This window comes from Hippocampus comes, unplaced genomic scaffold, assembly GCF_001891065.2.
Source record: "Hippocampus comes isolate QL1 unplaced genomic scaffold, H_comes_QL1_v1.1 scaffold29, whole genome shotgun sequence".
Classification (NCBI taxonomy): Eukaryota; Metazoa; Chordata; class Actinopteri; order Syngnathiformes; family Syngnathidae; genus Hippocampus; species Hippocampus comes.
The window spans coordinates 1307880-1329344 of record NW_017805820.1 but is presented as its reverse complement, the minus strand read 5'-3'; the positions used below and the strand labels follow the sequence as shown (position 1 = coordinate 1329344).

The 21465-nt window shown below is 43.0% G+C and overlaps 1 protein-coding gene across 1 annotated transcript in view; it reads left to right on the top strand.

The window, feature by feature from the left end:
• arhgef17 (Rho guanine nucleotide exchange factor (GEF) 17) overlaps nt 1-21228 on the top strand; it is a 45936-nt gene extending 24708 nt beyond the window's left edge. Inside the window, exons 2-24 of the mRNA XM_019885828.1 lie at nt 6609-6686; nt 9526-9708; nt 10096-10212; nt 10619-10711; nt 10800-10976; nt 11517-11567; nt 11731-11840; nt 13077-13162; nt 13254-13372; nt 13463-13670; nt 14289-14362; nt 14456-14539; nt 14629-14732; nt 14812-14921; nt 15165-15284; nt 15541-15808; nt 15894-15980; nt 16136-16203; nt 16801-16949; nt 17029-17203; nt 17343-17438; nt 17611-17793; nt 17929-21228. Coding sequence (XP_019741387.1) covers nt 6609-6686; nt 9526-9708; nt 10096-10212; nt 10619-10711; nt 10800-10976; nt 11517-11567; nt 11731-11840; nt 13077-13162; nt 13254-13372; nt 13463-13670; nt 14289-14362; nt 14456-14539; nt 14629-14732; nt 14812-14921; nt 15165-15284; nt 15541-15808; nt 15894-15980; nt 16136-16203; nt 16801-16949; nt 17029-17203; nt 17343-17438; nt 17611-17793; nt 17929-18137 — 2949 coding nt within the window. The 3' untranslated portion in view covers nt 18138-21228. The remainder of the gene's footprint in view (nt 1-6608; nt 6687-9525; nt 9709-10095; nt 10213-10618; nt 10712-10799; nt 10977-11516; nt 11568-11730; nt 11841-13076; nt 13163-13253; nt 13373-13462; nt 13671-14288; nt 14363-14455; nt 14540-14628; nt 14733-14811; nt 14922-15164; nt 15285-15540; nt 15809-15893; nt 15981-16135; nt 16204-16800; nt 16950-17028; nt 17204-17342; nt 17439-17610; nt 17794-17928) is intronic.
• The last annotated feature ends 237 nt before the right edge of the window (nt 21229-21465 follow it).

Genomic DNA, 21465 nt, shown 5'->3' with positions numbered 1-21465 from the left:
TTACCTGTGTGTTCTCAATCTGACATGCGATATAATTTCATTCATTTCAACTACAGCTCTGTTGCTTACTTCCCTGAATTGACAAACTATTGTAAAAGCAAACAACTCTCATTTAAAACTTAAAAGGGGAATGAAATATTGAATGGGATTGCTCCTTGACCATGAGACCTTAATGGAGGCCTTCGCAGTGTAAATAAGCCTTTTTTTTTATATTATGGCTGCTGCCCCCTTGTGGACAGTAGAGTAATGCAGTATAAATTCACATCATGGGTTTTAAACAGTACACCACACTAAATTGTCCTCACAAACAAAAATATGAGGTCGCTGTTTGATATTCTCTTCTAAATTGTCGACATTTTATAATTTTGATGATTTTAGTTCCATAAAAACCCCACCTACTGCCCGAAGACGGCTGGGATAGGCTCCAGCACCCCCATGTGACCCTTGTGAAGATAAAGCGGATCCAAAATATGGATGGATGGATAATTCCATGGACCGCCAAGGTTGTTTGTTGTGGCATTACCTGTCATTGTCTTTTCACCACCGGTGGGTGGGCGGGCGGTCAGGCCAACGTGCTATGCCACATAAAAACAGCTTCCTTCTCAGGGCAGACGAAATGCATGTTTGGATCAGAAGGTTGTCAAGTCAGCCCAGTTACGATCCAGCACATATGTGCTAACTGGCGTTCTGTTTACTGTGTATTTCAAAATCTACAATGGGTCGAATTGTAAAATAGAATGTAGCAAATATAGCAGCAAATATTTGTTTGATTAAAGTCACACCGCTTCTTACAATTGTTCTCGTGTGTTCCGGCACACAAAATTAATCACAAAACGCAAATTCACTTGAACTAACATTTAGACATTGCATGAATAATTTGGGGCTTGACTCTTAATATATTTTAACACATTTAAACTGTCCACTAAGCTTTATGTTTGACCTTTTTCATCCCTAACCAGCAACTGCACATGTGGCAAAAATGCGGAGGATGTGAGTGCCACGTTGTTGCCATGAATCCATGTTGTGGATGCTGGGGTTAGGTTTTTTTCCTTTTTCTCCATCTCAAGGAACATTGATTACTTCCTACAATAAACAATATTTTAAATAAAAGCAGTCTCTTCCAACTAGTCATCTCTTCCAACTATTGCCATCATAATTTCGTAAATGTTAAAAGAAACAACTCTTTTGAACACACCATCTAATCTGAAATGAAGAAGGCGTTTCGTGACGTTTATTGAACATTCTTAAATGTCAGACAAGTGCAGATATCCACGCCGGTGGGTGGGCGGGCGGTCAGGCCAACGTGCTATACCACATTAAATCAGCCATATCCTTGTCAGTGGCAGAGGAAATGCATATTTGGATCAGAAGGTTGTAAAGTCAGCCCAGTTATGATCCAGCACATATGTGCTAACTGGCGTTCTGTTTACTGTGTATTTCAAAATCTACAATGGGTCGAATTGTAAAATAGAATGTAGCAAATACAGCAGCAAATATTTGTTTGATTAAAGTCACATCGCTTCTTACAATCGTTCTCGTGTGTTCCGGCACACAAAATTAATCACAAAACGCAAATTCACTTGAACTAACATTTAGACATTGCATGAATAATTTGGGGCTTGACTCTTAATATATTTTAACAGATTTAAACTGTCCACTAAGCTTTATGTTTGACCTTTTTCATCCCTAACCAGCAACTGCATATGTGGCAAAAATGTGGAGGATGTGAGTGCCACGTTGTTGCCATGGATCCATGTTATGGATGCTGGGGTTAGGTTTTTTTCCTTTTTCTCCATCTCAGGGAACATTGATCACACTGTATTTCCTACAATAAACAATATTTTAAATAAAAGCAATCTCTTCCAAATATTGCCATCATAATTTCGTTAATGTAAAAAAAAAAAAAAACTCTTTTGAACAAACCATCTCATCTTCAATGAAGAAGGCGTTTCGTTACGTTTATTGAACATTCTTAAATGTCACACAAGTGCAGATATCCACCACTGCTAATAGTCAAAATTTTCAACCACCTTTGAATGTGGGTCTGCACTTTTTGTTGAGGTTGCTTGTTGTCTTGGAATAGACTTAGACGCTCCCATATACTTCTTGAACCTGTTAAATGTAAGCTCAAAGTGTACACTTGAATCGCATCCTCATTGTTTTATTTCAAAGCTGTGGTTGTGGCATCAGAAGACAACATTGTAAAAAAACGGGTCACTTTTCAAATATTTTTTGACCTAATGTTTGCATTCATCCATTAAGGAGAAGGGAGCTCTCAGTGAAACAAGTGCAATGGCAAGAAGGCAGGTTTTTGTATGTTGTATGTATGAAATAAATCTATGCTATGATACAATCATGAGAAGAACACTCTTCATACACTGAGGTGACGACCAATAAGATGACGTCTGCGACTAGTCTCACCCTCCTCACTTGCTTCCATCGATTCTTTATGAATGGATTGATCCGGTCTGGCTGAGCTGAGCGGAGCTGGGCGCTCTCGGCTAAGCGTCTGCTGTGTCTGCTGTCTCTCATTATACACACTCGAGAGGAGGGCTGTGACACACGTACACGCATCAACCTGTGCTCATCTCTTGGTTTCATCATTCGTGGAGTAGAAGATCAAGATGCACGCATGCTGAAGTGTGCTTCGTTGCCTTTACTGAGAGTGCGCGGCGCACGGTGACACACATGGTGTGACGAGCTGCTCACTTTGACTCACACCGAAGACCAGAAGATTTTGAGGAAGGACTTAAATCTTCGTGTTTATTGTGGGTGATTTGGGGATTTTATCTTTTTTTGGGGGAGGTGGGGCTGCTTTTTTGTTTTGGGGGGGGAGAAGACCAGCTTATTGTGACTTTATTTTTCAGCCTCAAATGTTTTTTTCTTCAGAAGAAGTGAAAAATCAGATGATGCGAATGAAACGCAGATAAAAAAAAAAAAAGACCGCAGGTGATTTCAGGTTGTTTAGACGTACCGCTTTGCATGCTGCAGATGGTTCGAACCCAAGCCCAGTTCAGCATCGCTCTGAAGGAAATGAACGGGGATAAAGGAGACGGAGGGGAGAGGGATGCTGGAGGAGAGGAACGAATGGACGGAACTGACGCTTTGGATCATTTCAGAAACAATAACAGGAATTTGAATGGGCATTGTGCTGCAAGACCCCACTCTAACCGAGAGGTACACTCTCCCTTTTCTTCTTGTGCAATTTAATTGAATTCCATCAAGACAGTCTGTCTGTACACTTATTTTGTTGCCCGTCCTCTTAGTGTCCTTTTTCTCTGAGGGATATTGTGTATTTCTTCTCTCTGTAGGCTGTAATGGAATTAGAGCTGAAGTGAATCACATGCTAATCACTCACAGTCATATTGACTCCCACCTGTCTATCTATTTGTCCATTCTCTTCTCTTCTCTCTCCACCTTCACCCTCTCACATTCAGTGACTAAATGCTTTCCTCATAGCAGCTGTTGTGCATTATGTTATCACAAGAGTCGTGAACCTTAAAGACTTTGCTTGACATGTTCCATGAGTCCCATGTGTATGCGCAAACTCTTCCATAGCCGTAATACAACCTCCGCTCATCAAGACACTCGTCTGGTTAATCCACATACAAGTGCATTGCATGTGTGAGGGACTCAAGTTAATCTTGTTAAGGGCAGAGAAATATGAACTAATCATTTTCCCCAGCTCCATGATACTGTAAATCTTCCACACATTTATATTATCATGCTGGTCAGTTGTGCATCTGATTTGCAAAGCATTCTCAGATTAACCCGATATGAATTAGTCCCTTAAAGATTCAGTTAGTAGATCAAGTCTATTTTTCTCAAGTGTTGAGCACAAAGAGTGAAAAAAAAACAGCGTCCTTGATTTTGGATAGTTGTAGTTCTTCACTGTACATTGAGACTAGTTAGTGCTATTAAACCTTAATTTTACTCATGTAATTGTAGATCACTTTCGTGTGTGTGTGTGTGTGTGTGTGTGTGTGTGTGTGTGTGTGTGTGTGTGTGTGTGTGTGTGTGTGTACACATCTCTAATCGATCTATCTATCCATCCATCCACCCATCCATTTTCTGAACCGCATTATCATTATAACGGTCACGGGGCGTGCTGGAGACTATCCCAGCTGTCTTCGGACAGTAGGCGGGGGACACCCTGAACCGGTTGCCAGCCAATCGCAGGCCACACAAAGGACACAAAACAACCATCCACGCTCACACTGACATCGAGGGACAATTTTAGAGTGTTCAATCAGCCTGACATGCCTGCTTTTGGAATGTGGGAGGAAACCGGAGTACCCGGAGAAAACCCACGCAGGCCCGGGGAGAACATGCAAACTCCACATAGGGAGGCTGGAGCTGGAATTGACCCCAGTACCTCTGCACTGTGAGGTCGGGGGGGAGAGAGGTATTAGAAGTAATGATACAGTTGTGTGTTGGATAGCTATTGATCCCTAGAGAGTAGGTCACAGCAGCTCGTGAAGTGCAATTAATGAGTAAGGAGACACCCACATGCTGCCAGTGCATGACGGCATAACACAAGGATGGCACGCTTTTTCTTAACATCACATCTGTGGAAGAATAAAGGCAGAGAAGGGTGATGACTATGCATCGTGTTTGGGCTCGAGAGCAGCCTGTTGCTGCATCAGCCAGGCTGTTGCTATAGGATGTTGTTCAACAAGGAAATGGCAGAGGACAGTGGTGGGGGGAGGGGCTTGATGCCTGAAATGAGTGGACTGAGATGCGCCGATCAGGATTAACTGTTTGGCTGAGCTAAGCAACTCAGAGTCACTTGTTTATATATACATGGCTGCAAAACTGTTAGACCATCGTTAGGTTTCGACATGCCTTGATGAACATTAATCCTAACGTAGTCATACACACACACACACACACACACACACACACACACACAGAATCTTAAAGAATGGATTTTCTCCTCGACCAGGAAAAAAAAAATATGCTGCCTTTATCCATTCTTTTAGAAACATAAATTCATAATGGTGAGAAAAACTATTAGGACAGTACAGGGCCGTGACATCACACATTCAGTAAACATTGTGGCCTTGACTGTATGACACCTACATCAAATACAGTATGTCAAGCTGAGCCACAGGAAACTCGTAGCTGAATTTGCTCTGACTCCTGTCTCTGTTGTCTTCCCTCTTATGCTGCTTGAACATGTGCCTTCAATGTAGAGGAACGACTTTCTTTGTGAATCAGCTTTCAGCGAGCTCTCAGAGGCACTCACACTTGTGTGGTCGTGGCATTTCTCCGCCGTGTGGTCGATTGCTCTCCTTCCTTTCTCTCACGAGCGATGGCTGAATCCCTCCATTCATCCCCCTTTTCTCCAGATGCCAGCCACATACGACCCTGACCGCCTGTCAACAGGTGGTTAATGTGTCTGAAGGGGAGAACAAAATCCAGTCGGCAGCCACTTTATCAGTCTAGTTCAAGTTCATCATTCACCTTAACATGGCCAATCTCTCGTGATGGAATATGACAGAATGAAAATCACCCATGTAGAGTGACACCACTCCAGCCATTCCCCCTGAAATGCGAGGATGGAGCATTAATTGTTGGAGGTTGTTGGTCATCGTGTCTGCCGTTATAAAGACGTAACGTTGAAAGCGGGGTCACACCACAGCCTCATCGTTAGCGCATTTGTCTTGGGACGAAAGGTTCAAGCTTGAAATCTCAGCTTAGGCTGTCCTGTGGGAAGTTTGCGTGTTTTCTCTCAGAGTCCTCTGGGTTTCATTCCACATTTCAAAAACCAATGCTTGACTGTACACCCCTCCTTTCACCCAAAGCCAGCGAGCCTAAGCTGCCTCATCTCACAACCCGAATGAGGACGAACACGATAGAAAAACGGATGGATTACCAATGCGGTCTAACTAAAAGGAAGAACGGCATAGGATGTTGCAATGCGGTATGTAGACAAAAAGTCAAAGTTATTCGTTTCTGTAATGGTCTTCATGCCTTTAGCGCCAGAGGTGTCTTTGCAGTCTGAGTCAGACCTACCTCTTAACCGGCGTTACCATGGTTACGTGGTTGCTGCCAAAATGAAACCGGAATCCCTTGCATTATTTTGTCGCCGTCTGTTTCCGTGCGCTCGTGTGCGCATCCGCACTCCACTTGACAAAACGGCAGTGGTGCATAGAAACGCATCTTTCACCGCATTTGCGTAACCGAAAGCAAGAAATGCACTTGTTGAGTGACGCCTTACACACGCGCACAGTCACAACCGGGATGCCCGCACAAATTTGTTTTTCAGTTATTTAGAGTAGTTATAGCTCAGTGGTGCTTGAGGGCCTTGAATTCCATGACCTAAACTCAGCTTGTCTCTGCAGAAACGCGTGGCTGTTGAATATTTGTCACGACATGATTGTTACTGTGCTCTTGTCAACGTTATGTAAGATTGTAATCTGATCAATCAAACACAGAAAATATGGAGCATGACGGACAAGTGCACGAATGAATCATTGTTTTGTTTTTTTTCAGTGTGTTATCTTGCCAACCATTTCAGATTATGAAGAAATGTTGTATGGAGATACATGACGCAATGAAAAAGGTTAATCGTGTCATTAAACGTCTGACTTTCTCCTTTGCAGGACATGAGAAAGCATGTGATGATGACACTGCTGGACACAGAGAGATCATATGTGGAGTCACTGCGCACTCTGATTCAGGTAACTGCGTAGCCGTATTACGCGGAACAGCAAATTCCTTTTTCTGCTTTGTGTGGATTTTTTTTATTTTGGGATGATGACAAACACGCGCAACACCGAGGACATAAATTACAAATACAGGCAATAAAGGTGTTATGTAATCCACTTATCTTCGCGCATTCGCCCCATCAGGCTAATCTGCTAACCTCATCACGTCTCACTCTCATCAGCATTAGCAGCACCCGTGTATGGAAAGCCAGTGAGGTCGTCTCATATACCACCATTTTCAATGTTTCCCATAGGGACAAAACCGCCCCCCCCCCCCCCCCCCCCCCCCCCCCCCCAAAAAAATAATCTACGGGTCATGAATTCTCCCTCATTTTTAATTCATCATCTTTGTACATCATTTTTTGAACAACTCAATGGTTCCAACTTTGTAGGAAGGATTTGATGAAAGGTACCCGTTGCCCTTCCCTTGACTGTGCCCTCGTGCTAGAATGCAACGACTGCGCTGCTATTTGTCAGCAAGCAGCATGTGTGTGTCATCTCCAAATTTTTGAATTGATTTTATTAGACTGATTTAAATCCCTCAGGGGAGAATTTAATTTAATTTACACCCTGCTGTATAAGTTTTGGTGTGCGCCCGCCGCACAGAGAGGGAAACCAAACACATGAAGGGGCACATGGCAGGGGAGATGCCAGACAGATGGGATGCAAAAATAGTCCTTCTCCCCTGAGCTGAGTCATGAGGGTTTTAATGGCCTGCTCGAGGGCACCTTGACAGACTCGAATATTATCTCGCCGCCTGCATTGATTGGTTTGGTGCTTTGCGTTTTCATGGTTAGTTTAACTTCTAATCTTGATGATGAACTTTTCAGCGTATTTACATTTCCCATCACAAAAACAGCCAACCGTGACTCAATGGGACAACCTCTGATTTATTAATGGCAGGCTTGTTTCCACGGATTGTGTGACAGTCAGAAACCGACACATTTTGACGCCATCAAAACATCAACAACCTCTATGAAAAGACCCAACGATGTCAGGAGCGACATTCGCAAACACACTCTAATTGCAACACTTTGCGCTGAAATGAGTCACAACATGAATATGTAGGCACAGTAACACCCAAAAAGTTTCCACACAATCGCTTTCGTCTATAAACAACACATGTACTCCCCGAACAACTGATCAACCTACATCTCAAATCTTTGCTGCGTTTCTTCCCCTCAAAAACACTCACATGCACACACGCACGCACACACACAATCGAGAGAATGCGTCACGCGTGATCATCCTGTGTGACCCTTTCTCAGAAGCTGAATTATGCGCATATGTGATACATAAACATCGCTGATGGACACTCGCATTGCTGTACTTGTCCCTATGCGGCCGACGGGGCCCTTTGCACGATTGCGTGTGCCTTCAAAGTGATAAAATCATGCTGTGTTCCCATGGCGACCCGGAGAAAGTGTTACCACAGTGACCGGCTGCAAACCGAAGCCGCAGACTCCTGCAGATGATCTGCTCCTCTGAGACTGCAAGCTCTTTCGTTCATGGTATTTGGAGGCTTAGAATTTAACCCTTATCATGTCTATTTTTACAGCTCAACCATCGTAACATTTAAAAATAGAGAAAACCAGAGATAACAAATGTTCTCACCTGTTGGAGAAGATGCTTTTCGCAGTTTATCTACATTGTGATTGACTGGGTAGGCTGATGTTAAGTGATAAATATCCAATTAAAAGTGAAATATCACTTTACGATAAATATCAGACGCAACTACACTGTGCTTGGCTATCTTTTTTCTTTAATTGCTTGCCGTAACAAACAACTAATTCATGTAAACTACTGTATTTACTCTTCACAAAAAGCGTACAAATGAGAGCGTGTCGCTGAATCAAAGAGACAAACATTTCATCACAAGCCGGAAACTTCTCAGAGTGAACAGATGATCAATTTCAGCTCCAGAGCTCTTATGTAACACGTCGCTTGCAAATTGATGAAGGAACTTGAAAAATGACTTTTCTACCTCCATCCTTGTCTTCCCCCACCGGCGCTTGAGCTCATCATCATTCTCATCATTTAATCATTCACCAGTGCACTGGTGTCCTTTTTTTTTTTTTTTTTTTTTTTTAATGACAAATCATTTTCAAGTCTTATTGATCTTTAAATGCCTTGATATCTCAGCGCGTGTTACATAATCTGTGAAAGTAGGTCACCAGTGTGGCCTCACTGTGTGCCCTGCCAGAGGGTGGACTTGTTTGATGAAATATAAATGAAAGGTGCTATGTGAACTTCCGTTCCAGCCCCCAACAAAGCCACGTAGGCTTGCCAAAGATGAAGGGAATGATGCAAACACCCACAGGACATGTTTTGGTGGACTACTTTCAAGTGTATTTGATCGTACATTTCCTGCACCGTGGGCGGGACGGTGGCTGATTGATTAGCACGTCCTCTTCACAGTGCAAAGGTCCGGGTTTTGACTCCAGGCCTTCCTGTGTGGAGTTTGCGTGTTCTCCCCGTGCCTGTGTGGGTTTTGTTCGAGTGCCCTGGTTTCCTCCCATATTCCAAAAATAGCAGGCTGATTGAACCCTCAAAATTGTCCCGAGGTGTGAGTGTGAGTGCAGATGGTTGTTTGTTTATGTGTGCCCTGCGATTGGCTGGCAACCAGTTCCCGGTGTCCCCCGCCTACTGCCCGGAAGACAGCTGGGATAGGCTCCAGCACGCCCTCGACCCTTCTGAGGGTAATCAGTTTGGATAATTGGTGGATCTTGAATTTGCTCTAAACTGCTACTTGTCACATGGTGTATGTGTTGCACGGACCGCTTATTCAATGGTTGTGGTTTTTCTGTCACAGGGCTACATGCGTCCTCTCAAACAGCCGGACGGAGGCTCCATCGTGGACCCGCTGCTGGTGGATGAAATGTTTTACCAAATCCCGGAGATCCTGGAGCACCACGAGCACTTTCTGGAACAGGTGGACGGCTGCGTCAACCAGTGGCATGACAGGAAGACTGTTGGACACCTCCTCATCCAGTCGGTGAGTACAGCTGGCGAAAAGAAATGTCAGTTTGCACCAGCCAATCGCAGGGCACACGGAAGAGACAAACAACCATCCACGCTCACACTCACACCGAGGGACAATTTTAGAGTGTTCAATTATCCTGCCATGCATGTTTTTGGAATGTGGGAGGAAACCGGAGTACCCGGAGAAAACCCACGCAGGTCCGGGGTGAACATGCAAACTCCACACAGGGAGGCGGTAACTCACATCAACAATGAAATTGTTTCAGAAATTCACCCAAACAATATATTCGAATCGATCGTTTTCTTGTGGTTTGCTGCAGGCAGTGCTTATGAGTCACATTTTTGTGTATGTTTTCAAATGCACACGCAAGCCTTGGTATCCTCTTTTTCTTTGCTCCAGTTCTCCAAGGAGACTCTGGCGAATATGTATTCAGCTTACATTGACAACTTTCTGAATGCCAAAGATGCCGTGAGGATCGCTAAGGAGGCCAAGCCAGCCTTTCACAAGTTTCTGGAGGTGAGCGAAAAGTTGACCCATTGACAAAAGTTGTTGTTGTTGTTATTATTCTGGTTCTTTTTTTTTTTTTTTTTTAACATACTGTCAAGTAACTACATCAATAGATGTTCTATTCATGTTGTTCATGGTGGCAAATTCTCACTATGTAATTGCAGATGGCTTACTAACGTATTTCTGGAGCATCTAATAATTGTTTTCAATGAAACCAGGTTTTGTCAGAATGTTCAGGTAAAATGAGACAGACCGATGTTAGGTCATGAAAAATCTTAAAAGTTGGACCCCAATGTTCTCGTATGTTCTCTCAGCATATCACTCGCACCAATGTCTTCCGAGGCAGACCTTTCCGAGACAGTAGGCCTACTACACCATCACTCGTTTTCCTCATGACCCTTCCGTTTTTTTAAAGCAAAATATGCGCGAGAACAAAGAGAAGCAGGCTCTGGGTGACCTGATGATCAAGCCCGTCCAGAGGATCCCTCGATATGAGCTTCTGGTCAAGGTGAATTCTCTTCTGAGCTTATTCCTACTGCATGTAATCACGGTGTCTGCTTAGCTACAGTAAATCTGTTCTGGATTCATGTGTGTAGGACCTTCTGAAGCACACCCCAGATGACCACCCAGACCACTCCTTCCTGCTGGACGCCCAGAGGGACATCAAGCGGCTGGCAGAGAAGATTAATAAAGGACGTCGCTCTGCTGAAGAGGCGGAGAGGGAGGCCAGGGTCATTCAGGAGATTGAGGCGCATATCGAGGGAGTGGAACATGTGAATGATTTTTCTCTTACCTGAAGATAATTCTCACATTTGTCTGTCAGTGTTGTCAATAGAGGGCAAATTATTATCGCCTCCTTTATAAAAATTTTTACCAATTCAGGACGTCAAAGACTCGGATTTATGCTTTGATTAAATTGTCTGTTAGCAACCCCCCCCAACAAGTTGACACGAGTGCACAAAAATTTTCATTTTGTCTGTCAGTGTTGTCAATAGAGGGCAAATTATTCTCGCCTCTTTTATAAATTTTTTACCAATTCAAGACGTCAAAGGCTCGGATTTATGCTTTGATTAAATTGTCTGTTGGCAACCCACACCCCAACAAGTTGACACAAGTGCACAAAAATTTTCATCTGCCACTGTTAAAATATCATTTGTTTAAATTATGCACGGCATTGAATAAATTACAGCATTTCCAGTCTTTAACATTATAATGATAAAGACTGGTAAAGAAATAGAAATGACTGATAAAGATAGAAATGGGACGAAGATGTTATTTCAATGCCTTTCAATGTTTCTTGGTTTTTTTTTTAGATTTTGAATCCCCAGAGGAAGTTCATCAGGCAGGAGATGGTTATGGAAGCGGTAAGATTTTTCTTTCATAGATGAATGTGTCACTATTGAGATATTTCTTTTGAAGAATTCAACACAAGTGAATGAATGGGCAAGAATATTTTGCAGAGCGTATCATTTTCCATGCAACGCTGACCGCCAATGACTAACTGAGCTTATTTCATTATTCCTGCAGAAGACAGTTGGCGGGAAGAAGGACCGCTCCCTCTTTCTCTTCAGTGATCTGATCATCTGCACCACTCTGAAGAGGAAGTCTGGATCACTGAGACGCAGCTCCATGAGCCTGTATGAGTTCAAACACGCACGCATGCGCGCATGCAGACACCTCCACATTGTATGTTAGACCAGTGATTTCCAACCAAGTGTGCCGGGCCACATTAGTGTGCCGTCAGAGCTACAACGGTGTGCCGCGGGAAATTATCCAAGTTCTCTTATTTGATGAGAACCTATATTGACAGAAAGAATAAATAAGTGATCTACTATATGGCAAAAAGTGCGTAATTGACCTATGTATCCCCTTTTTGTGACCATTTTGCTTGATGGTGTGCCATGCGATTTTTCGAACTTAAAATACATGCCTTGGGTCAACAAAGGTTGGGAATCACTGCACTAGACCACCAACTTCCGCTGAGGCCAAATAATTCTCATTTGGATCAGCACCTTAATAGACACCCACATTTGCCTATTGAATTGTTGTAATCATTAATAGCATGACTTATTCCCATGAATTGACTTCAAATGAGGAAAATATCTCACAGTGTAAACTGCGGGGACAAATTAAAAAACGTCAAGGATCACATTTTCATTCAGATCAGTCCCGCAGTTCAAATGGGTCTTTGGTGCATGCTGTATTTCTCCACAAAAACTTGAACTCTGTGCCCTCTAGTGGTTATTTGTGTTTTTAGATTTTCCAAACACTGCACTGGATACTATATTTCCTCAAATAGCACTACATAATATACTCCGTGCATCAATTCAATGCTGGGTGTTTTCCCCCTTAAGAAAACAAGAACAGGCTATGCCACTAGGTGGCTGTAGTTGCCTTTTACTAACAATCTGGTAGTGTACTCCCATGTTGAAGTCGCCTCGCCTTTGCATCTGTAAAAAGATTTGTAACGCTTCGCAAGTTCTCAACACAAACAAACAAAGACATCACATCGGTCATATATCTTATTGCAGGTTCACCGGGCTTTCTCTGAAAAGTAGAGGGGAGCATAACGTTCAACTAAAACAGCAAAGTCAAACAGTGACTGTAGCTGTGCTATAGTTGTTGCATGAACCTTGATGGTGGCAAACTCAATTTTAAATAATATGTCATGTAATGCAGTATTATCATAAAGTGCATTTATTCAAATGTGTACGCCATATTAATACTAAATAAATGCCAGATACTCTGTAGTTTTGTAAATAAACTCCCCCGATCACTATATGAAGGAAATATAGTATCTTAAATGTTTGCATCCGTTTTTGTCTGCAACTGTTGCTCATGTCACGTGTTTTATGTCGCCGTTTGCCCCTCAGATACTCTGCCACTAGTGTAATTGATACATCGAGCAAGTATAAGTTTCTGTGGAAGCTTCCTCTGGAGGACGTGGAGGTGGTGAAAAGTAAGCTAACCTGGCACTTGACTAGTTGTCATTATTGAATCTCACCATTTTTTTTTTAATGATTATTTTTTTTCCCCCTCTGCTGCATCAGGTTCCACTCAGACAACAAATAAGGAAAACGTACAGAAAACCATCAGTCGACTCGATGAGGATTTGAGCACCCTGGGTCAGATCAGCAAATTGTCGGAGACCCTCAGCTTGCCTCACCAGGTACCGTGTACCTGTGAGGACACACACTTTGCGCCCGTTATCCCATGATATGTTCTCATGGTGATCATTTTCCTCATTTTCCACTCTAAGCCCCTAGATGAGGTGATGAAGGATCTGGTGGCCTCTGTACACAGGGAGCTGTCAGAGAAGCAGTCTCTGGCATTCAATATGACCTTCCTACCCACCAAACTGGAGTTCACCACCGTATCGGCCGAGAATAGCTTTGTTTTTGAGTTCACGTCACCTGACGTTCGCTCAAACTTTGAACAGGCGTTTGAGGAAGCAAAAAAGAAGCTGGGTCAGTGAGTCATAGCGTATCATTTTCTCATGAGCAGTGTTGGGAAAGTTCATTTTCAACGCGAACTCGTTCAAAGTTCACTTCACGATTTTTTGGAATGAACTTGTTTCAGTTTCATTGTTCCCAAAATGAACCAATCCATTGTTCATTTTTTTCTTTTTTCTTTTTAATACTGCCTGGTTTTTTTTTTCCCTCCAAGCGAGGAAGTCCTGTCGCTTCCAAGCTGCCGTCATGCTTTTTGATGACGCATGCAGCTGCGTGAAGCTCCGTGGCTTGAGTTGCCAAATCAGGTCTTATGACCCGACATATGAAGGCTCATTTACCGTTTGTTTAGCAGAGTTTTCTCCTTTGAAGACTAACGAAACCTGGCCCTGTTGAGAAAAAAAACCAAACTGTCACTCAAAATCCGTTCACAGGTGCCAGAATGAGCGCGTTCGTATAAACGTTCATCAGGCAGAAATACACGACATTCACTTTTGCCCAATATTTTATCCATTGAACTCTTTCAGATACAACCCTGCTCATGAGAGAGATGTTGCACCAAGTGTGGATGAATAAAAAAATAATAATAGCTAAGTAAATCATTGACCTTCACTTTGAGTTGTCTTGATTGTTTAGCTATGACTCAGGACCAGTGGGACCCAGAATTCCTGAAGGCCATTCCCATTATGAAGACGCGCAGCGGAATGCAGGTGAGTGTGGCACAAATGTCCCCTTGACACAATGATCACAAACAATCATGTCTACACAAGTCATCCTGATATGTATTCTTGCTTTGGACCTAGTTTTCATGTGCATCTCCGAGTCACACCTGCCCCGACAGTGGCTGCGAGGTGTGGGTGTGTAACAGTGATGGATATGTTGGACAGGTAAGAAGCATGACAGTACTCCGAACCATTTGTTTGCATTTCATCTGTTCTGCTTGGATCTTGACAGCGTTGCAATGTTTCCTCATTAGGTTTGCCTGTTGAACATTAAAGACGAGCCCACAGTCGAGGCCTGTATTGCTGTTTGCTCAGCCAGGATTATCTGTATTGCTGCTGTACCTGGACTGAAGGGGAGGTCAGTGAACACACACACACACACACGCACACACACCTGCACACACACGCACACAATTTTGTCTCTCTTTATTTCACAGGGAGCGTGCACCAGAAGCTGCCCCACCATCCACAACACCTGAGCACACTCAGCAGCAGTTACATATTTCCATCTCACATTCTTCTTTGGAACTGGCCGAGCAACCAACAGGTAATTGTTCACTGTTCACTGCCACTTTTCCAATTTATTTCTGCCTCCTTGTCGCCCGGAGCGGCCGAGCGCGCCTCGAGAACTCATTATTCAATCAGATTCAATGATTGGCCCAATTCCGAGAAAAGTTGCGGTGATTGGATGAATTTGCGTGAATTGTTGCCGTTCATGGAGGGGACTGTTAAGAAACGATGATATGATGTTCATCGCGACCGTGTAGTCTGACCGGTTTATTTCGTTCAGGTCCAAGTGCTGAGCTGGTCCCATTTGACAGTGACGACACAGACGATGAGGATTCACCAAGCCCTTCATCCACTCTACAGAGTCAAGCCAGTCACTCCACCATTTCTTCCAGCTACGGCAGTAAGTTAAAACCACACACACATGTGACACAATCATACAGCATGTGAACAGAAGCATTGAGACACCCACTCTTTCCATCAACAGGAAGCAAAAATGCTTAAAATACGGATTCGGTATCACAGCAGTATCGTAATGATATCGCACTTCTGGGAAGATTTTTTGCGTTAGATTTCCACATGTTCAATCGTCTCTGATGACACAGTTATCACCGATTAGTCTATGTAACATTCATCCTTATCGTCCTTCCGTCCTAAAGATGAAGAGACTCCGTGCTCCAAAGACTTGGCTGCGGAGACCACCAGCAGTGAGGAGGAACAGGAGTTCTCGGTGACGAGCTCATATTCAGCTCCGGGGATGTTGGCAGTAGGCGGAGGGGGTCGGGCCAACACGGAGAGCCCCATGGACGGCCGCGCCATGCGACGCTCCTCCCGGGGATCTTTCACCAGAGCCAGTCTGGAAGACCTCCTCAGTATTGACCCAGAAGCCTACCAGAGCTCTGTGTGGCTTGGCACAGAAGATGGATGGTGTGTGGTTTACAAATGGTCAGAAATATTTCGACTAACACCAATATTGTCACCTAATATTCTATAATCCTTCTTTTCCTGCCAGCATCCATGTGTACCAGTCCTCCGATAATATCCGCAACCGCAAAAACAGCATGAAGATGCAGCACGCGGCTTCCATTTTGTGCATATTGTAAGTGTATCGCAATTACATTTTTGTAATATGTTCAAAATAAAGAAAATAATCTTTCTGTGTCCACTCCTGATACATAGAGGCAAATTTTGCAAAAGTGGACCACTTTCTTTCATTTTTCTATTTTCATCCTTTTTACTTTTTTTTGTTTGCAGGTATTTGGACAACAAAGTCTTTGTATCGTTGGCTAATGGTGAGGTCATCGTCTATCAGAGAGAAGCAGGTAACCTCACAGCGTGAGCATAATGTTGTTAGTTCCATCTTATCAAAACTTATTATACTTCTATATTATAATACATTGCATCACAACATCTTAACTCAAAGTGCTTTTGCGGTCACCTATTTGAGACATTAAAATCGCGCTAACTAAGAAACCCTACTATAAAGCGCCTCTGTGAAGTCATTTACTGTATATCAGGCTGTTAAAATGTATTTTATTTTTGATATTCTAACAAGGACTTACAATTAAAAAGAAAAAAAATGCAGTGACAATATATTGATGTGAGCTTGCTACGATGCACTGCCAATGTACTTCACATTTTTAAGATGTCATTGACAATAGCTGTGATCAGGTGTATGAAACATCCAATAAATCCAACTGGAACTGATCAACATTGCAGTTATCTACCAAAAAAGGTGGACGGCAGTGTACCCTGGCCCTCACCCATTAAAGAAAGTCTCTCCGTGCCAGGAGAATGACCTTTTAGACCACTTGCTTTCAAAAACCCGATTGACAGTGGCTAAAATTGAACTCATGCATTCTTAATTGCTTACGATATTTCATTAAAAGATTATATTACAGTCTCTTTCCAATCTGCAGGTAGTTTCTGGGACTCTCAATCTTCCCAGACACTAGTTTTGGGTACTCCCAGCAGCCCCGTCACCAAAATGGTTCAGGTCGGCGGAAAATTGTGGTGTGGCTCCCAGAACAGAATCCTAATCATGAACTCAACTACATTGATGCAAGAGGTAAGCACTGAGATGGAGAGTGATGCACAGAAAGCCTTATCGAGGACTGATGCGGAAAGGGTCTCTCTCGCTGTCCCAGCATTACTTCCAGGTGGGAACGGACAGCAGCCGATGTGTGACTTGCATGGTGGCGTACGGTCACGGCGTGTGGTTGGCCCTGCAAGGCAGCGCCCATGTTAAACTGTACCACGCTCAAACGTGGGAGAGCCTGACAGAGGTCGATGTGGCGCCTGCCGTTCACAAAATGCTTGCAGGTGAGCTCATAAGGGAATGTGTCGAAAGTCCCACAAGTTGTACAGATTGATCAAATAAGGACAATGTGAGGAGTTAGCCCTTCCCCTTGCTATTATTCCCCACCGCCATTCATTCGGATTTGTCTCCGTTATCATTCAGGTGCGGATGCAATCATCAGACAGCACAAAGCCGCTTGCCTGAGAATCACAGCGCTGCTGGCCTGTAAAGATCTGTTGTGGATTGGCACCAGCGCAGGTACGACGACAATGGCATCATTTCAATTTCTGAAGTCATGAGATTCAAATGATCAGCGGTGGGAGAGACGCAGACAATTGAAACAGTGTGGTTGAAGACATCCGACAAAGCGAAACGACCTTGGTGCCCATCTCTGCTTTTCTTTCCGACTGAAATTCTTTTTCCTTTCCAGGGGTGGTCCTCACGTTGCCAATCCCAGCAATTAGTTCTGGAACAGGTGCATGTGCGGTGAAAACCCCCCTAGTTCCAATGGGCTCCGCCCACGGACACACGGGCCACGTTCGATTCCTGACATCAGTCGAGTTACCGGAAGGTTTGGGAATTAACATCCGTCCTCCCACATTGGATTCCACAGGTACATAAAAGTGTTGCAACAAACACAATCAAAGGTTTAAGGCCTGGAAAAAAACTGTCTTTGTGTTGTCTATTTAGTGAGAGCAAAAGCCAATGTATGTTTTAAGGCCCGAGAATTGTGCAACCCTTTTCCTAGGCAAGCAGTCGCAGGATTGCACCGTTATCGACGGCAACCTTCAGAGGCACGATTCCACTCGCCGGCGAGCCTCTGCCCACCTGCCTCCCAAAAACAATCAACTTGTCATATCGGGCGGCGATGGCTATGAGGACTTCAGACTGAACAATAGCAGTGAGACTATCGGGCGGGATGACAGCACCAACCACCTTTTACTGTGGAGAGTTTGAGATCATCAAGCCCAATTTGGACTTTCAGATCCAACTTTTTCACGTACTGCATACAAATGCTTCAGCCTTATGTATGTTGGTGTTGTTTTGGCTCTGCTGTGATTCATGGCTTTGAAATCTCTCTTAAACGTACACGGGAGTATGTTCATTTCCCAAAACATAGTCCTGGCATGTGTGTTTATTCTAGGACAAGCTGCACAACATTGAGTGGATTTAATTTTTTTTTTTTTTTTTAATCATGGCATATTAAAGATCCATGAAAAAGAAGTCTGAAAGAGGTAGAAGATGCCGAAGTCAAATACTCCTCGTCTTTTGTCTCAATTTGACTTGCAAGATGTTGCAGCGAAATGTTTTAGTTCAAGAAGCGTTACCACGCAAAGCATTCCACATTGTCGTGAGATGTAATTTTGTACGGTGTTCAGTGATAACGGGATGCTGACGATTAACCGAGAGGTTCAGCCTTGAAGTAGACTTCTTGAAACCTGATTGACCCCTGAGATCAGATTGAGGCCAACATATCCTCAGCAAAGAATGATCCAACATTTAAAGAACACACTGAAGGAGAGGATCCAAGCACATGAATAAGGTGCAATATGTTAGGAAGGCATGTCGCCACTTTTTGCGCGTATGTTAAATCCATCACTTCTAATTATCTGAATTCTTAGTCATTCATTCTTGGATGCACGTGTGTGTTTTCCACTAATACAAAGTTATCATGACCTGTTTAATGTTTATAAACAACACCAAAATTAAGTAAGTAATGTGTCTTTACAGACAAAATACCTCACGTGCATTACCATGCCGTGACTATGCCAAAGCCTTCGTTCTATGTCTTAGTTTGAATGATCGGAAGATTTATTTTGCCAGGATGACAATTCGGCACAGAGATTGCCGACTTTCTCAGCAGGGGCTATTCAAGTTGATATACTAAGTAGCAGATGAAGATAGTTGTGTACAGTATTTATGGTTTTGACTTCAACTTATGCTAGACAGCACTTAATTTATAGAAGATGTAGCTTTCACCATTTCTTCGTGAGTAGAGGTTCAACGAGGTCGCAGTGTCAATTCCGGGGCACGCGGATTGAGTCCGAGAGCGCATACAGCACAGGGAAATAACAGAAGCCTCAAAGATACTTCAGATTTCATTTTATTTCTTTCACCACAACACTTACCGTCATGTTTCCACACACTTGGCCCCAATCTGAACAGTTAAGGGCGCACCTGCAAAATTGCAAATATATATCTGCCATATTTGCAAGAAAAAAAATGCGAAAGCATAAATGTATTATTTGTTTCTTGTTTTAGTGTGTGTATGAGTGGCATTCTGTACGGGTGATTCATTTTCACCTGCTTTCATTTCAGCCTTTAGTGTGAATGCGCTCGATACTGAGTAGGTCAGAAGGACAAGTGCTAAGCGCCTGCACGTGCCTGCGTAAGGCTAGAAGTTAAGCCATTTTACACATTTGCGCATACACGCACACACACAGATGTCAGTGGAAGTGAAGGACAGGTGAATGTATCCTTACACGGACCGTAGCCTCGGGATTTCAGGTTTAGCGCTGATCGTTTTGGATCACTCCAAGCCGAGAAAGCGCACCATCAGCCATCTGGGCCCTTCACCTTGTGCATCAACATTGGGTGGCCCATCCCACTGCGAGGGGGGAGCTAAATTTTAAGTGGATTAAACTGGCTATTGTGATATCTGATTGGTAGTTAATTAGAGCTTGGCCTTGCCTGACATTGAAGAGCACCTGTCTTAGCATTTGCTGAATGCTTTCTGTCATTGGCTGCAGTTTTCTTCCCAAACTTTTGTTTCATCTGTGGCCAGAACGCGGTGTGGACCATATTAGATATTTTAATTGGTTAAAAGCACATATTGGAGAGGTTTTTTTTTTTTTAGGATCGTATTAGTACTTCATCAGTTTACAGTATGACCAGCCATAACATTAGGTTCATCTGCACAATCTAAACAGTTCCATTAAAAAAATGCTGCTTCACTTGTACGAATTTGCCCTTTAGGAAGATAATGATCACTTTTGCTTAATGCTGTGGCTGGTCAAAAAAAAAAAAAGTTTACTTTTGTTCAGACTAATAATAAAATATGAAAGAAATACTTCCACCGAATGCTGAGACATCAGACAAATGAGATTTCTGAAAATGCCAAGTGGTTCAAGGTCATCGTTTAGTCTTGTTTGACGGTCAAGTGTGTTACTAGTGCCAAAAATCTGTGAAAATGCTGTACCGTACAATGTTGCTGGTTATAGGGTCCAGAGGAGCATGCAGCTGTGTTTTGTGTATACAAACCAGAACAACATTCACGCATTATCTATGTGCAAGAAGTGGATCAGTGTGGTGTTTTACAATTTTACCATGAGTTGTCCACAAAACAAAAACAAAAAGTAGGCGCAATGTCTTGATGGTTGACCCAACTATTTCCTAAATTACTGTAGGTTATAATGATGTCTAAATATAATTTGATTTTCTCACTGTCTGCCTTGCGGTTATCTTTCTGTATTTCCTCAGGCAATTAAAAAAAAAAGTTTTTTTCAGCAGGCACGTTTCATGCTTGTAGTTGACTTCCGCAATACTGAAGAATAGAAAGCATAATCTGGTCCATGAATCCCTTAAACTTATTTAGCTTGTATGTGACCTCCTCATGCCTGATATGGGCAAAATCTTTATTGTTGTAAATATCGGAAGAGATGGCCTTTTTCTGTAAATAAAGCACCCAAGGTCCCCAATTGTCGATATTAGTCTAAGGGCATATTTTTATATATTTGTGTAAAGCTTTTTGTTTGTGTTTCTCTTTTGTTTGTTTGTTTTTTTTCTCCTTCCAACATGCCCTGTGAACACCACGTGTAAATTATACCTGTCATCTCTCCAAAAGAAGACTAGATGGCCTCTATTATGACCAAGCAAAAGATTTGTGCCATATGTGTTGTTGCTGATAGCCATTTTCACTCTTGACTGCGTTTTCAACATCTGAAAGGGGTAAACAATTGCCTTACATCTTGTAGTTGTCATTTGTCACTTCCTGTGTTTGCCTGTTCTTGTTTTGTCATCATTGATTAATTAAATACGTTCACTGGTGCCACTGCGTTTCTCTTTTTCAGCCACCAATGTAAGACTAATAATCAGATTTCAATTTCAGAATCACTGTCGAAACATGTCGAAAAGTATGTTGGGTTAATTTCCCTACCATGTAATATTGACTGAGTCGGACCCTGGGCGCCATGTGTTGGCCACTGAATCCGCCACTGATTTAATATCAAGAACAAATAACTCTGTACCTTATGTATGTGGCAAAGCTTTTCCCTCATCCTGTCAT